Here is an 18,257-nt window from a genome sequence, read left to right on the forward strand (position 1 = left end):
GGCTGGTAGCTGTCCACCAGACAGCAGCGATGCCATGTTCTTCCCAGAGGATGTAGCTGAACGGATCCAGAGCCTGCAGTATAAAGAGAGCGTCTCCTCCTCCTTATCCGAGACCTGGGATGAGTTTGGCCACGATTTACGAGGGGGCTCGACCTCAGATGAAAATGAGACCGCTGGGTCTGAGAGCTCAGGGAACGCTGTGGACGGTGTTAAAAGAAAGGGCACAGGTGGAGAAGTGAAAGAGGGAGAGAAAGTGGTCGGAATGGTCAAGTCAAAGGCAGACCACCAGAGAGATGTGAGCCTCAAACCTCAACTCAGTCTCATCACTGAGCACATAGAATCCTACGACACCTGGAACCCCGATTCTGGATTCACTGAAGCCTGGAACCCCGCTACCATGGACGATCTGCAGCTGACACCGCCGGAGGAGGAGACAGACTGGAAATGCAGACCATGTGTCTTTGGAACTAGTGACAAAACGTCCTCATTGGTGAGAGAGAGGGAGCTGTTGGGCACTTTAACACCGGAGACCTCAAAAGAAGATGAGGACGGTATGCAGGGAAGAAAAGGAGACCGCCAAATTGAGCTTCTAGACTTCTGGACCTACTCCGCCCAAAAGGGATTCATTAAATCTGACAGTGGAACGACTACTTCTTACCCCGAGTCATTAGATATGTGGAATATGACCATCCGAGATGACAGCCTGTCACCTGTCACCACCCCTGAGACTGACAACCTGTCGGAACACTCCGACTCTCTCTGCGGGCAAACCTCTAGATTTGGGGGCGGGGCTTCATTGGAAAGTCCGTTAGAATCGGTCAGTGAAGGGATGCAGATGTGGAACACCACTATACAAGAAGACAGTGCTTCCACATTAACGAGCCCTGAGGGAGCAGAAATGGGAATAGGTCCCATGGGATCATGGGACGTCTCCACCGAGGCTCCTGAGCCGCATGGGAGCGAGCAGGCGGAGAAGGAAAAGAGGGTGGAGGAGGCAAATAAATCACTGGGGTGTAAGGGGGAAGTGGGCAAAGAGAGTATCAAAATAATCATAGAGGGAGAGGAAGGCATATGGACTGAGGAGCCTCAACAGTCTGTTCAGCATGTGACATTAGAAAATCAACATGATCAGCCCCCCGGCCAACAGCCCTACCTGGACACTTGGGCGATGCCAGTCCCTAACATGGTCACCTCCACCTCTGAGTATGACAATGTAGGAGCCGGGGCGTGGAGTTTAACCTCCTCCCCTGAGACCCACGCCAGCTCTGTAGGAGACATTATACAGATAGAAGAGCAATCTAGCCCTTTTATAGCTGTGGTTCAACCTGTGGAAACAGACGGGGAAAGTGATCAATACCAGAAGCCTGATGGATGTAGTGATTATAGAGCAATAATTGCAAATAATGAAACAAAAGACAGCCAAGTTTTCCTGTTTGAGGGAACTGGTAGACTTGGTCATGTGACCAGGAGTGGGGGGAGTTCTATTGAAAGGGAGTTTGACAATAAAGAAGGGCAGGAGATAGTGCAGCATTCCCCATTCATCCTGGTACATGGTCAACACACTTCAGCAAGTCACCATTTAAGCCAGAGAGAGGCCAGTGTCACTCAAAGTGTATCTGAGTCCCTACACCTTGTGAACTGGGACAGCCTCCCAGACAATGCCAAGAAATATGATGGGTCACTTGATTGGACAAGTCAAATGACCTGCCCTGATGATGGGCCGCCCACTGAAAGTAGTGAGGATCCTCACACTGAAGCCAGTGGAAATGTGGAGGCTGCTCTCGCAGATGCCATGTCTCTGAGCTCCAGTTCTGGAGAGGAGAGAGATGGATTGAAACCAAGCCCCGACAGCCTTCCCCCAGGCAGTAGAGATGACCTCAGGTCCAACTCTGATGGAGATTCCTCTTCAGGCCTGGAGATGGAATACATCATTGTGTCTGGGACCGTGAAAGAGAGCGAGAGAGAGAGAAAGAGTGTTTGTAGACCACATGTTGGTGAGAGTGGGCGGAGGGAAGGAGGAAAAGGGAGATCCATGGAAACATTCAGCATGCTTTCATGTGCTGCCACACTCCTGCAAATTCAGGCATTGCACAGACAGTGCCAAGAGAGCAAAGAACCAAACGGTCATAAACAAGGGATCACAGATCCACTCAGTTCTGCTGCGAGGGAGAATCAATTATCCTGTTGTCCAACTACATTACAAAGCTCTAGCCAATCTAATATTGATATGAGACATTCAAACGAAAACACTTATGATAAATATACCACTAACCAGACATACTTAGAAAAAGCTACATCCGCTGTTCCCAGTCCAGATCAATTAACCACAGCTTTGAGCTGCTCCTCCCAACCCATTACAGCCAGCAATCATGGCCAAACCGGTGCTGATAATAAAAGTCAAGATCACACTGTGACAGAGATTGTCAACACCACCCAATCAAAATTTGATGTTGCAGGTTTCCACCAATCAGATACTAGGTCAACAGGTCACAGCCAGGGGCAGGAGGGAAACCATGATGACCAATCTAACGTTGTGCTGAGAAGTGTCTCATCATCTCTGAGATGTCCATCAGATAACTTCTTGAAAGCCAGAGAGGAGGTTTACGTGCATTCACAGATCTCAATGGAGGATTCAGATGAAGACGGGCACTCCCCCTCTACACCTCCCCCTCGTCCTCCTTCTTTGGGTGGTCTCCAAGGTTGGGATGGTCAGTTAAGGGGACACGGCATCCCTCAAATTAGCTCGGAACTGCAATCTCCTGTACTCACCAACAGCTCTTTGTCGTTCAACACTTCTTTGACTGGCACCCCACTAAGTGAATCAGCCCTCACTACTGAGAGAGACATTGGATTGCCATTTGCTGGAGATCTCATGGAAGAAGAACAGCAGGACGAGGAGGATGAACAGGAGGAAGCTGGTTTGGGGCCTTCTTCACACACAGAGCCCACTGGCGTGCTGACACGCAGTGAACTGCACCAGAACACAATGGATTACTCAACCGAGCAACCAATGGCAGCACTTGATTGTGATGAGTGGTCAGCTGAACAGCAAATGAGAGGCAAAGTTTCTCAAGAAGCGGCCTGTTATGGGTAAGTATAATGCACTGCACTGGTGTTGAATGCCAGAAAATAGCCAATCTACAAGCTTAAGTTGTCGTACAACAGAGCACAAATTAAGCATTAGAACGTGACAAATTGCAGTAGTCTGAAATTCCCCTTAACACATTCCATGCCAGAGTTTAATCTCATAATGTACTCACCAGTGCCAGCGTTTTATTGTTGTTTTTTAGTTTTTTTCATGTCGCCACAGACCTCGCTAAATAAGTTAAAAGTGCGCGTTCATTTGGTTCTAAACACACAGCGGATCCGTGAGAAACGGCGAGCGAAAACAGTTTCCAAATCCGTGCCGCCATCTTGAAGCTACAGCCGATGAACGGTAAACAGTGATCAGCGAGGAGAAAAACAACAACCAGAGAAAATCGAGTTTTAAACAGGATCCCAGACAGGAAGCGGATACGATCGAAAAAACCGGAACCCGAATAATTCCGTTTCCGACCGGAAACCGGAAACGGAAATGGATCAAAAAAATTCGGAAAGTGCACCTGGGGCACTTAACATGGGAATCGGCGGTTCGCGTAGATCTACGCGACTGGCACGCTGCGGCTTTAAATAGGTTCGCGTAGATCTACGCGACTGGCATGCAATGTGTTAAACTTAAAACAATATTTCAACATTGCAAATTGACCTCAGAGTTCTTATGACACACATGGTAGTTACTAGTTAGTGTGTTGGAGTATTGGCATGGATGAACAGACTATGGAAACACTGAGCTAAAAGGCCCTCCCAAGGGCTGGTAGGATGTTGGCTGCACATATGTGTATGCATGTGTGCGTGTGTGCAATAATGGGAAGATAAAGGGTCATGTGGTGAATATTGCACCCATGTGGTCTTGCAACACACCTCCTCTGATCAAGCAGTAACATAATGTTTGGGAGGGGCAAGACAAGGGAATTTTGTGTTTGTGATACAGAGAAAGAGAGAGTGAGTGTGTGTGTGTGTGTGTGTGTGTGTGTGTGTGTGTGTGTGTGTGTGTGTGTGTGTGTGTGTGTGTGTGTGTGTGTGTGTGTGTGTGTGTGTGTGTGTGTGTGTGTGTGTGTGTGTGTGTGTGTGTGTGTGTGTGTGTGTGTGTGTGTGTGTGTGTTTATGTATGGCATCCGGATTTGATCTGTGGCCCTTTGTGTGTTTATAAATCTGTTTACGCCTCATTAAATATGCATTACCTGCCTCATTACAGCTGGAGCCCCACCACAGCTAATGGAAACAGCTCCCCTAGCTCCCTCACAAGGTGTGTGTGTGTGTGTGTGTGTGTGTGTGTGTGTGTGTGTGTGTGTGTGTGTGTGTGTGTGTGTGTGTGTGTGTGTGTGTGTGTGTGTGTGTGTGTGTGTGTGTGTGTGTGTGTGTGTGTGTGTGTGTGTGTGTGTGTGTGTTTGTTGCGCTCGTGCATATTTGTGTACATGTTTTCCTGTGCGGAGAGATTTTGCCTGTGTTGCTACTAAACTGCATTAGTACAGGGTGTAACACAGTGTTTATTTTCTTTTTTGAATCAAGGACGTTTATATGCCATGTGTTTGTCACTGTTTATTTTTGGATAAACAGTTACTCGTGACTGTTCTTAAATAAATGGCAAATCGCTTGATCTTCTGTATTTCACCAGCCTGTCTATCAAGCAAACATGAGAGCAAAACATTACGTTAAATGGTCTGCCATTCCATGGAAAAAATCATTGCCAACCCTTACATTTTAGTACATTTTAGCATTACAAAGAGTTAATCAACTCAACAAGATGCCTCCATTTCTGGAGGCACTCAAATGAGGTTCACTGCAAGGTTGTTTGTTTTGTTTTCCCCTCTAGATTTACCTGAATGCATCTCTTTTTGTCCCTCAGACTCCAAGAGGTGACATCAACTAAGCCAACCAAGAGCTCAACTGACGGCCAAACCCAATATGGCTACAACTATCACTACCCTGACCAGAGAACTGAAACCCAAAGTGACCGTCCAGTCTACTTTGAAACCAAAGGTGACAGCCAGCAGGACAACACGGATGTCTATGCAGAGTTTGGGACTGAGCCCACGACGGCCAGGTACGGATCACAGCCGGTCGGAGATTATTTTGAGACTGGAGTTGACGCCGAGTACAGCTCAGCAGGTCCAGGACAACACGAGGCCGATGTTCCGCATCACAGAGAAGATTTGGGGGGTTACGGATCCAGAGACTCTGTTCAACACGCCCACCACCACCAGTACGATGGAGAGTCATTATACCAATCAGATCTGCACCGTGAGAATGAAGACCATGCTCAGTATGTTCCAGACGGATATGCCCATTTCGTCTCAAGGTTAGGTCACTTCACTGACATGTGCTCAATGATCAGTAGGCACACTTGGCACATATAAGGGCCATCAGTGGTGGAAAGTAACTTAAGTACATTTACTTAAAGTACTGTACTTGAGTACAATTTTGAGGTATTTGTACTTTACTTGAGTATTTTCAATATCCAAATATTATACTTTTACTCCACTACATTTATTTGAAAACTTTAGTTAGGGCGCGCTCCCACCAAGAGTTGGCTGGCCGCTGTTTGCAGAATCTGCCAATGCATTGTCAATGTAAATGCGTGGATTCACGCAAGAGCAGATTTTTCCGCTTGTCGCGCAGACCTTGCGTTTATCTGCTCTCCGCGACGAAGCATAAAACTGCTGGAGGCAGGCGCTGATTTTCTCCCTCTGTCCAATCGGGTGAGTCGAAGGCGGACTGTCTCAAGACTCAGGAAGCAACATGGTGCTCAAGGCAGCAGGCGGTGTGCCCCAACTGCCACTCAAAGTGACTACTGGCCAATCACAGTGCGTCTTTCCCGGGACTTAACCAGCCCTACACAAACGCAGCACATTCCCAAAGCTGGCGCAGGCGGTGCGGGCTACTACGGGGAGGCTCCTGAAAGTGAGTGACAGGCGCGACACTCCCGTTTTTTAGAATCCGCTGGCTGCAAAAAACTGTGGCCGCGCACAACCTGCGTTTAACAGCGGCCAGCCAACTCTTGGTGGGAGCGCGCCCTTACTAGTTACTTTGTAGATTTTGATTACTATTACAAAACATACATTAACCACTTCAACCCTATATACATTTTGGCTATTTGAAAATAGCCGATCTACCAGCTCACAATGCGTCGCGATGCGACGCATTGTGAGCTTGTAGATCTAATATTTTGGGACATTGGGACATTCTGCGTAATGAATACTTTGTACTTTAAGTGCATTTTGAAAAAAAAGTCCTATACTTTTGTACTTTTGCTCAAGTAAATTTACTTGTAACAGAGTATTTCTATATTGCAGTATTGATACTTTTCATGTTAAAGTAAAACATTTGAGTACTTTTCCCACCACTGTGGGCCATTTTCTTTTTACTTTCAACTGTACAATCATAACATTTTCATATGACCCAAAGTGTATCAAGTATACCTCCTGGACTGATTGATAAAGAGTAGTATAGGCATCAGGTAGTTAACATAACCCAATAGCCATCCTTGATGGACATGATGAAAATTAGCATGCATGTAAACAGTACTGAAGAAGGTGTAGCCTCCTCCTCTTTTAGTGAACTTGTCCTCTTTCTTATATGTGACCATAGGCTGATGATTTCAGTAGAGGTAAAAGCGCTGATATTAAATACATTCATATTAACATTACTTTAAATGTATAAGCTTTGACCTCGGCTCTAGTTGCTTTCCAGAGGATTTGTAGATTACAGTTGCTATACTGTCTCTTGCCAAAAGGAGGCAGCATAAAGCCTTTTAAAGTGGAACATCATTGCCCGGGTAGGCAGGCAACCTGCAGCCCCTCTCCAGTGGCTCCCTAGCTGTTGCTTTGGCAAAAATGTTCATGGAAGGATTCTTTCCTGTCCTCTCTGCTTCTCACGATCATGATGTTACTTTTTTTTAGCATTATATTTGATGTCAAAGTCTTTACCATGCTGTGTGCAGATCCTCAATAATTGTTGAAGGCCAGCACTGTATGGACACATACATAAAACCAGATCATCTATTGTCATGTCATTGACATTATGGCTAACCAAGTTGATAGTACATGGAACTGAACCGTAATGTCATGTAGGATCGGATGGAATGTACACAGCTATATCTGAAAGGTGCTATACCAGTATACCAGTATAGCCTCAGGAAGGAGACCTCAGCATGATATGGAGAAAGACACAAAAGAAGCAGATTGGTCTCTTAATTCAAAAATACACATGACATATTTAATGTTAACCCATTCAATCCGGGAAAGCATCTCTGTCATTTTAGATGTCTTTGACTATTAAAAAATTGCAGATATACAAGCTCATATAGCGCGGCACAGAGTACCGTGCTATGAGCTTGTAGATCTGCTATTTTTTTTATCCTTAAAATTTTTGCAAATATTTGAACATATATTTTTAAAGTGAACATTTGTAAAATATTTTGTTGCAGAGACCTCCAGAAGCAAAAAATGCAGATCTACAAGCTCATAGCGCGACACTCGGTACCGCGCTATGAGCTTGTATATCTGCTATTTTTGCCAAGTAGAAAATAATGTTTATAGCTCAAATCTAAAATAACACAGATTTTCAACCCGGATTGAATAGGTTGAATTCAACAGGGATGTCCCATCAAATCACCCCAAGCATGTTATTTTCAAATCCAGCATGCTTAGGCTATATTAGATTTGGCTTTGTCACAGTGGCTACAGACAGCTCGGACTGAGTTGAATGTGGACATTAAGACTTACGTGATATGGGGTTGTTGGTGCATGTTATCACTTTGATTAGTGTACCTACCGGTATACTAATCAAAGTGACTGTATTTGTTTAATCAGTAGCAGATCCCGTAAGTCAAACAGACAGACAGGTGCTCTTGTCCATGGCCTTGTGGGAGGCATATCCCATAGCCTGGAGAGACGGTTGCTTTTCAATTGTTAATTCACAAAAATGACATGAAGTTCAAGAATTGAAGTTGTTGGTCTGCTGGTATCATACAGTATGATGTTGCAGATTAGTTGTGTACAGACGGGCACACATGCAAGATCTGATGGAGTCAAGATTCAAGAAGATGTATTTGTCACGTACTGTATGTGCAGTGGAATGTGGGTGTGGAGATGATTAATTGATAAATAAGTTAAGGAAACTGGCACGTTTAAAAAAGTCACACCCAGTGTTACTTGAAGGGAACATACAGGGGAAATACCCTATGAGCGGAAATATGAGGAAGAAAACATGGTTGAATGGCAATCTCATGTTCTCACGAACAAGTTGAAAATGTGGGAGAACCCCTGGGATAGACATTCAACACGTACGCACTTGCACATGAGCACTGTAAGTAGCATCTCACTGATTTGCAGGTATACATTGGTCAGTGTTCTCTTGTTCGTGTGACTGAGTGTCGGGTTTTCACTGCCCCACACTCACTTTGCAGTCCTTCATGAGAGTAAGCTTTGCAATGTCATTACAGATACGTACAAGTTTCACTGTCAATCGTACATGAGACAGAAAAGTAATGGCAAGTAGGACAAGGTGGCAGACTATGCCAGCATAGCCTCAGGAAAGAGACCTTGTGTGTGTGTGTGTGTGTGTGTGTGTGTGTGTGTGTGTGTGTGTGTGTGTGTGTGTGTGTGTGTGTGCGTGTGCGTTAAGGGTGGGACGATATGGGTACCTCACGATACGATATATATCACGATATTAGGCCCACGATAACAATATATATCACGATATTCGACGATGTTCGATATATTGCGATATCACGATATTCGATATATATTGCAAGAAATTTCACCAACGATATATCACGATATCTGAAAATATCGATATATTGCGATATCACGATATATTGCATGAAAATTCACCAACAATATATCACGATAGTCCTTGTATTCAATTCATAAACACATAAAATAGCACCAAACAGTTCAAAATCATCATTACACAAAAGTTAAACAAACTTAAAAAAAAAAAAAAAAAAAGTTTTCTTTTTTTCTTCTTTTTTTTAATATAGATATTTTTATATCGATATTTTTCGGCAGGATATCGATTATTTATCGCGGGAGAAAGTATCGCGATATATCGATATATCGTCCCACCCCTAGTGTGCGTGTACAAATCATAGGAGATGGAGAGAGATTGGTATCTCAATCCCATGACATATTCAATGATAAATCCAGCAGGGATAGGGATGTCCCGATCAAATCACCCCAACATTTTTTTTGCTCATTCTGCAAATGGAGCATCCTGGTAGCTCGGGCAGGCACGGAAGTCGAGCCAGTCTTAGGCTTATTCACTCTCCAATCACATATGCCCACGATCCCATTAGAACACCTATTTACCATTAAGATTATGAGCTGTCCGACACTCACTTTTACATGCTCAACGTATCCCATAAAGGACTACAGAGGAAAACTATAGGTTACGAACATAACCCTGGTTATTTGAGTATTATGAGCGAGATGTCTCGCTTATGGGAGAGCGCGCCCTGGCGTGATCACAGAAGCATTTATTATACACTTCCAGACAATGTATTGGCAAGGTCACACCAGGCCATGTCAGCAGGGTACCACCCCCTTTGTGTTACATAAGGGACTGCCGTACTGTCGAAGTCCTGACCTGTCAGCCTATGGGGTTACCCCCTTGTCCGGAACCCACACTGAGGACTGCATGCGCCAGGGGCGGTGCAGTCACATCCAGTCTATAAAATCTCGGGAGGTCAAGGGTAAAGACCAGCTTGCCGCCGCACAGATATCCTGAATAGTGATCCCTTTAAAAAGGGCCCAGGATGTCGATATCCCTCTAGTGGAATGTGCACACAGCCCCTCTGGTGGCTGCAGTCCACCTGCTAGAGTATGATATTTGTATGGCCTTCACTATCCAGTGGGAGAGCCTTTGTTTAGTTATGGGTTTTCCAGCATACTGCTTGGCCCTTGAGACAAACAACTGTTCCGACTTTCTGAGAATCTTAGACCTTTCAATATACATGCTCAGCGCCCTGACAGGGCACAGAGAAGCAAAACGAGAAGGGGAAACGCCTCCAATTCAACAGGAACGCACTTAATAAGAGGGTTCTTTGCTACGAAAGCCGGGTTAGGTTTCATGACCACCCGAATGTTATTGTCAGCGAAACTAGTGCACTCCAGTGAATCCAGTACCACAGCTAAATCCCATGTCGGGAATAAGGTTTTAGATACCGGAAGGAGATGGCGGGCTCCTTTCATGAACCGGCATACGAGCGGGTGTTGACTCGCTGTTACTGTATGCCTTCAAAGCCCTTGCTTGGGTTCCCACAGTACAATCGATTGTAGATTTGTAGCTATTTTCGATTAAGAGATTTGGAGTGGAGAGGGGGGAAAAAGGGTCTGCCAAGGTCCCTTCTCATTTACAACACAAACTTTCGATTGATAATACAAGTACAAATAACTTTCTGTTCTTCATCCTATAACTGTCACCTCACCACTCTCCAAGCATACCCTGCAGGGCTGTGAAACAAAACTGCTCTATTTAGTTTCTGTTTTTACACACACACACACACACACACACACACACACACACACACACACACACACACACACACACACACACACACACACACACACACACACACACACTCACACTCACACTCACACTCACACTCACACTCACACTCACACTCACACCACAAACCACAAGACCACAAACTTCACACAGGAAGCTCTCAAGCTTTCTTTTGTCTATCCTTTTGAAAGTTGGTTCTGTATTGCCACATTTCTTATTATGTAAATAAGAAAGTAATTTATGATAAGACCTACATTGACTACATTGTATGAAGTAAAGGTGTGTCTTGCACATGTTAAGCCACACCTGAGCTGTTCATAAAAGTACAGATATGTTATTTGTTTGCGGGCTATATCTCCTAATATGTCTATGTGTGAGTGACAGTATGTACACATTACTTAAGTGTTTGTTTTATCAGGGTTGTACAGCAGTTGAGTGTAAACGTATGGTTTGCTACATCAGAAATTATGTATTAACAGCACATGCTTTGGAATATTTTGTTGAAGACTGGGAGTCTTGATTTTCTATCAAAATAGAATGTTATGGTGCAGTGGTGGAAAGTAACTAAGTACATGTACTCAAGTACTGTACTTAAGTAAAATTTTGAGGTATTTGTACTTTACTTGAGTATGTCCAATTTCCAATACTTTTACTTCTACTCCACTACATCTCAGAGGCAAATATTGTACTTTTACTCCACTACAAGTTACTAGTTACTTTTTAGATATAAATGATGATATTATGAAACATACATGAACCACTTTAGCCCTATTTTATACATAGGCTATTTGAAAATAGCCGATCTACAAGCTCACAACGCGTCGCATCGCGACGCGTTGTGAGCTTGTAAATCTGCTATTTTTTTAGTACTTTTACTTTTAGTACTTTAATTACATTTTGATGCCAATACTTTTGTACTTTTACTCAAGTAGATTTTGAATTCTGGACTTTTACTTGTAACAGAGTATTTCTATATTGCAGTATTGGTACTTTTACTTAAGTAAAGAAGTTGAGTACTTTTTCCACCACTGATATGGTGGTATGAATGGACTTGACTTAGTAATATTGTGGTTTTGATGGGCTGGTGTGGCTCCCAGTTCATGTGTGAAAACAGCACAGCCATTTTTCTATATTTCAATGTGTCCGGACTCCGGAGTTTACGCTTTGTCCTGCTCTGGTCGTTCATAAGCCTGACTGGCTGAAGTAGCTCAGAACAAAAGAAAGGAAGTCGTTATTTAGCAGCCAACTGCCAGGAACTCTGTGGCTACGTAGCCACTTACCACATGGCAGTATCTGAAACATTTCCTCATGCGTGCTAATGATGTGAAACGATGCAGTAGAACAGTGGTGTAGGGTATCTGAAATGAGTGTACTCTAATTTATCCCAAGTAATTCATGGTGGTTTGATTGATTGAATGCTTTATTTAGAAAAGACATGGAAACAGTACATGGAAGTACAATTCACAATAGGCCAAGTTATCGTGTACTCAAAAATGTTAAATTGTCAACTTTTTCGTACAGTATATACTATTGGGCCAGTCGTTATTGCCAAGTCACTTGACTTCTGGTAATGTTTGCTTTATAATTCCTACACTGGGGACAGTGGGATTTTTTGTATTGTTCTGAAAAGACCAACCAAGCAGAATGCGTTCATCCACTGTTCACGTAAACATTAATAACTTGCACACAGAATACATTTCTGATTTCGTAAAGGATAAACATAACTATAGGTATGTCTATATCTAGCCTGGTAAAGCCCCTCCCTCCGGAAAATCTCATTTCCATTTGATTTCATGGAAGGAGTCTGGCCTGAAGGCTTGTCTGGGCGTTTCTAGCCCGTTCACCAAATGGACGAGCCTATCAGCGTCGTCGCTCATCGTTCTGTGATTGACAGCAAAAGTTGGCCAATCAGGTGGCGAGTTCGAGTGAGCCCGAATGGAACCGAGTGCAGCCTGAGTGCAGCCGACCAAAAACAAACGGCAGCCATCTTTTTTGACCGCAGTGTTTTCTACTCTCTTTTAAACTTCAAAACGCTCTCAAACTTCTATTTTGAGGCACGGAATTTACTTTTAAGATATCGTTTGGATAGAATTTTGTTGTTTAACTTCATATATGTGGTCAATTAATCATGACAGAGCCTATTTTTTTTTTTTTAATCAGAGAACCGGCAGGGGCGGGCAGTGACACGCATGTATCCGAATAAGGCAACCTATTTTGGGCATGGCCGTCTCAAAAGTCCCGTTGCGTCACATTAGTCTGGAGGTGGTAAAAATGCACTGGCTGAAGGGGAACACTGCTGATTGGCTGAAGGGGTTGTCAGTCAACGGTATTACTCCCGCCCAACTCCAGCCCACAGCCAAAATTGCCGAATGGGCGATCATGCCAGACTCACTCCTGAAATAAATTACAAATGAGATTTCCGGAGGGAGGGTTTACCAGGCTATGTCTATATCATGATTCATGACTGAAAGTAAGTATTGTGTAGTTGTCTTTATTGGTATTGAATGGTATGATGATGATACTATACTTGCCAACTCAAATAGAAGTGGATATACAGTGTGGCATATACCTCCGTATACCTCCCACTACACCACTGAAGTAAGTAAGTAAGTAAAAAAAATTATAAAGCACCTTTCGAAACAATGTTACAAAGTGCTGTACAATGGAACACAATATAAACCAGATTAGCAATTACAAACAGGGTATTATAGTAAAAATAAAAAATAATAATACAATACAACAAGGATTAAAACAAAGCATTGACCTATGTGAGTCAGGTAAAACTTCATGGGACAAAATGCTTACGAAACAAATAACATGCTCTTAAAACCTTCGACAGACTCAGCATTTTCGGTTGGTTGGGTGGTTGCTCCCACACAGAGTGGGGCAACCACTGCAAAGGCCCTGTCACCCTTTGTTTTGAGATCCAGAGAAGGAGATCTATTTTTATACTTATACTTATATATATATTTATCTTTATACTTCAGTTTTCCTTTGTCTCTCTCTTCTCCTTTTCCTTTGTCTCTCTGTGAAGTATAACATTTATATTAGGCTACTTATTCAAATTCAATTCAAATGGCAACAAGCACTCCAAAGTTACACAACAAGTTTTGAACTGGACAGACAATAGTCCCATTGACAGCGTCCTGTGGTGCGTGTGTACATTTGGTGCCTGTGCATGTGTGTCTGCGCGTACTGCAACGTTCTACTATTCCAATTGCATTATGGGTATTTGTTTTGTCCCAATTTGTAAATCTAATGACCCGCCTACTCTTTGTAGTGCCAGAGGGATAAGCGACCCCCTTCCCCTGTGGGCAAGTGTTACAGTAGTGTTTGTGTGTGCGCATGTGTTTAGTCACATGCGTGTGTGGAACTGTTGCTTAGAATCAAGTGGCCAAGTGAATTTGTAGTGGAAAAAAATCAAGGTAGGGGTCCTTGTCATTAAGGTATAAAAAGTGTTGCAAAGTACTGGTGTGTGTGTGTGTGTGTGTGTGTGTGTGTGTGTGTGTGTGTGTGTGTGTGTGTGTGTGTGTGTGTGTGTTTCTTTGTGCTGCATTTCTCCATTGTTACAGTAGCAGCCCCTATGCTAATAAGGGTTTGTTAGAGGGGCTGGCTGCAGTGGCTGGGAGTGGGGAGAGGGTCAGCAACACTGCTTGGCATTGTCTCACCATCCCACACGTGCAGGTCTGGGAAGGAAGCAGTGAGTTTCTCTGTCTCTTTCTGTCACTTCCATGCACATTTATCTCCATGTGTTTTTTTGTATCTCCATATATCAAAACACTCCTCATCCGATGGAAAGGGAAACATGTGACAGTGTTTTTTAAATGCTTTTCTTTGTTTTATTCATTCCAATACTGTGCGTAGTCGTGCCCTTGATTGTGGTAGCAATAGCGATGCTGGTTTATTTGGTCGCTCATTATTGTATTACTGTGCCTCTTGGCAGGTCCTTTCAACAGGAAGATGGTGCAGCAGGAATGGTGACAAAGACGGCCTCCAATGATGAAGACGAGATGGATAACAGAGCAGGTAACATCAACATACAGAAAATGCTTGGCATTGCAGCGGCGTTATCATATCTTCCCCACGCGCAACTGCTTTGTGCTGTAGATTGTCTAGATAACGTTTGGTTACGCTGTAACCTTTGTTCTCTGAGTGAAGAGACTATCTCTCCACCCATACATATGAAATATGTTGGGTGGAGAGACAGTCTCGGTACGATACGATGTGTGCCAAGTTTCTGCGTGTAATGAGGCGTGGTCTAGGCACAAAGCTATCTTCCCCACAGACCCTGTGCCTCAACTTAAGACCAGCTTTGACCTGGTCTTATCCGTTGCGCCCGGTAGATTTACAGCGAGCAGGCGAGCAGCACAGGTGATTTTGTTATTTGGGGGGGGGGGGGGGGGGGGGGGGGGCAGCGCATTGTGGACCCACTGTGCCTAATCCAAACAAACGATCAACACATTCGATCTCTCATTCTTGAAAAAAATAAAAATGAACTCAGGCATTTAATCCATATATCCATATGGGCAGGGTTGCATTGCTCATGGGACGGCCTTGCTCGCTGTGCAGGAACCTATTTGACCAGGAGCACGCGCAGACACACGCATAGATTTAAAACGACTTTTCACACCTCAACAAAGTGACTTACACCAGGTGGATTAACATAGGAATGAGCCTAGATGCATATCAATTGTCCATTGTGTGACCTGTAGTGCAACCACGTTCCAATTCAACATTGCAACACTGCATATGGGCGAGTGTCTGTCACCATCAGCCAATTTTCCATGTAGCGTACCACCAAAAACATAAATAGTTTTTGTGCTCAAATGACAGATAAACACTTTCCAAGCACTTGATTCTTCATTAATCCAGGAAATGAAACAAAGAAATTGCTTGACAGATGAGCAGTGATGGAAAGACAGCAAATGCCGAGCAGCAATGAAAGCTGAAGTTCTCTTAAAAATAAAATATCACTCATTCTTTTCTGGTACTCTACTACAATCATACTCACACTGGAGTGTAATTTAAACACTGGTTATGATTTAGTGTTTCCAGAGCCTTAATTTGTAGATCTGTCCAGAAGAACTGAGAATTAGGAGTGGGGCCTGGCATCTAAATATAATCTATAATGTTGAAATATTCCACAATATTCCATTAACACCTTAGTATAGAGCCTCTTCATATTTTTCATTTCAAGACCAAACTAACACCATTTCATTGCACCCAAGCTGATTACTACACTTACTACATGTGACTCATTATAGGCCCTGACTCCCAACAACAGATCAATGCATATAATGTTATCGTGTCTATATTACCCTGCCTAGATCCACCCTCCACCCTTGATCTGTCAGGAGGGTCCAACCAAAGAAAGAAGCTGTCAGCCCCTCCCATGAATGTGTCATTGGACCGTAGTGAAGGGTCCCTCCTCTCCGACGATGCGCTGGACACAGGAGATGACACAGGGGATGAGCTGGATCTCAATATAGATGACCTGGACACACCTGATGAGGCTGAGTCCCTTGAGTTCAATGGACAAGGTCAGACATGCACCTAGAAAGACACACAAAATCATGTCATGCTCACAAACTGGCACACTCGTCTTCCATGGCTATACAAACAGAAGACCATTCTCACACTGTCAATCACATGTAACAAATGTTAACATGGATGAAATTGTCCAAAAATGTTAGACATGACATACATGCAACAGCAGTGCATTTAATAGGTAAATGCAAGGAGACTACATCCGTATGGCAACTCCCCAATTGTTAGACATTCCTCAATTCACCACTAAACTTACATTCACGATAATCCCAGTGGCATGTGTTCTGGTCAAAACCTGTGCATTCCCTGTCAGGATTAAACTGACCACTGAAGCAGAGTTGTGAATATTATACCACTTTTTCAAACAGTACATGCATCATACGGCATGTAAGCTTTCACTTTAACTGCTTGTCACCAACAGGAGAGTTGGAGCCATGTGCAGGAGCAGGAAGGAGTGACGCCGTCCTGGAATTAGATGCATCTGAGGAGCGCAGTGACAGCAGGCTGTGGAGGAGCATAGTGATTGGAGAGCAGGAGCATCGCATTGATATGAAGTGCATTGAGCCTTATCAAAGAGTCATCTCACACGGAGGTACACACATGCTAGCACGCACGCACACCCATACACACAGTGTTGGGCAGTATTTTAACTGCACTAATTACTTTATCGCCTCTAACCGATTTTTGCCTTTTTTACCTTTTGAAGCATCGGTAGGTCTAAGCTCCATTCCTCATTGCTAATGCTCTGAACGCAGACCTACAACAATTGGCAGGGGAGTGTTGAGGGAAAAAAATATTTTAGGTAAAAAAAAAACATTAGAAAAAGCTGATCCCCTTTGACTGTTTCAGTCTTACATTGGTCATGAGCTCGAACAGCTCACAGACAGTTCCCCTCAACTTCAAGTACTGCATCATTTAAAAAAAGCGTTAAAGCGAAAAACATACAAAGTGCTGATGGGCACCTTACTTCTGACAGCAGGCCAGCAGTCATTATGCCGTTTGACAGCTGGCCACAAACAGAGCCACCGTGCTGGTACGTGCCTGTAAAGCGTCATGTGCTCTTCATCCACAAAATCAAAAATGTCTTTCAGTTCTTAGCCGATAATCTAAATCTACAAAGTAACTAGTAACTTTAAAACGTTTTTAAATAAATGTAGTGGCGTAATAGTACAATATTTGGATCCAAGATATATGAGAGAGAGAGAGAGAGAGAGAGGCCTGACTGTGTTGTTGGCTGCTGCTTCTTCCTCACAGCAGACCTACAAACCCACAAAGCGTTGCATCCGCCATGCATTCTGGTCTTGCAGATCTCCTATTTTCGGTGTGCGACACCGCCACGTGACAAGTACAAATAAGGCACGCTGTAAACCAGTGGTGGAAAGTAAATAAGTACATTTACTCAAGTACTGTACTTAAGTACAATTTTGAGGATTTTTTTAATAGTAATTTTCAATACTTTTAGTTCTACTCCACTACAATTATTGGACAAGTTTAGTTACTAGTTACTTTCCAGATTTAAAATATTCGACTTCGATCTACAAGCGTGTTGTGAGCTTATAGATCTGCTATTTTCAAATGATTTTATACATTTTGAAAACATGAAATGGAAGATGTCTGCATAATGAGTACTTTTACTTTTGGAAAAAAAAAACACAGCTGTCGGGGGGTAATTTCTAAATTACCAGAGGTCCCCACATAATACTAGTCTTGTGCGAATAGGGCTTAAGTCCATGTTTGTGCTGTCCAGAAATTAATCGATTACCATGGTGCAGTCATGAAACCTTTCCTCATTAGCATAACATGCATAAATTATGCACAAATAAGACATAAGAAATCAAGAAAGTGATTGGAGGTAAGTCCCTGCGACGTACTTGCGCCATGTCCAGGGGATGTACTTGTACTTCAAACTGACTCAGGCTTCTGCCCTATGGGCCACATGGCTCGGCAAGGCGTACTACTACTTGTGCGAGCTACTGTATGGAGAGTGACTATGAAAAAAGCTGTTTGACAGGTGTTGTTTTAACTGTTAGGCTGGAACTTTCCCCAATGGTGTGTCATCTTCCACACGGTAGTAGTTGGAGACTGGCCAACCTGGAGTCTCT

At 43.5% G+C, this 18,257-nt stretch overlaps 1 protein-coding gene across 1 annotated transcript in view; it reads left to right on the forward strand.

Moving 5' to 3' along the window:
* The first annotated feature begins 2,725 nt into the window (after positions 1 to 2,725).
* The window catches only part of LOC308088057 (protein prune homolog 2-like), a 28,213-nt gene continuing 12,681 nt past the window's right edge, over positions 2,726 to 18,257 (forward strand). The window contains exons 1-6 of the mRNA XM_080432403.1: positions 2,726 to 3,090; positions 4,295 to 4,345; positions 4,946 to 5,398; positions 14,552 to 14,634; positions 15,936 to 16,148; positions 16,577 to 16,747. Coding sequence (XP_080288529.1) covers positions 2,873 to 3,090; positions 4,295 to 4,345; positions 4,946 to 5,398; positions 14,552 to 14,634; positions 15,936 to 16,148; positions 16,577 to 16,747 — 1,189 coding nt within the window. The 5' untranslated portion in view covers positions 2,726 to 2,872. The remainder of the gene's footprint in view (positions 3,091 to 4,294; positions 4,346 to 4,945; positions 5,399 to 14,551; positions 14,635 to 15,935; positions 16,149 to 16,576; positions 16,748 to 18,257) is intronic.

Source organism: Gymnoscopelus braueri, assembly GCF_963280865.1.
Source record: "Gymnoscopelus braueri genome assembly, chromosome: 7".
Taxonomy (NCBI): Eukaryota; Metazoa; Chordata; class Actinopteri; order Myctophiformes; family Myctophidae; genus Gymnoscopelus; species Gymnoscopelus braueri.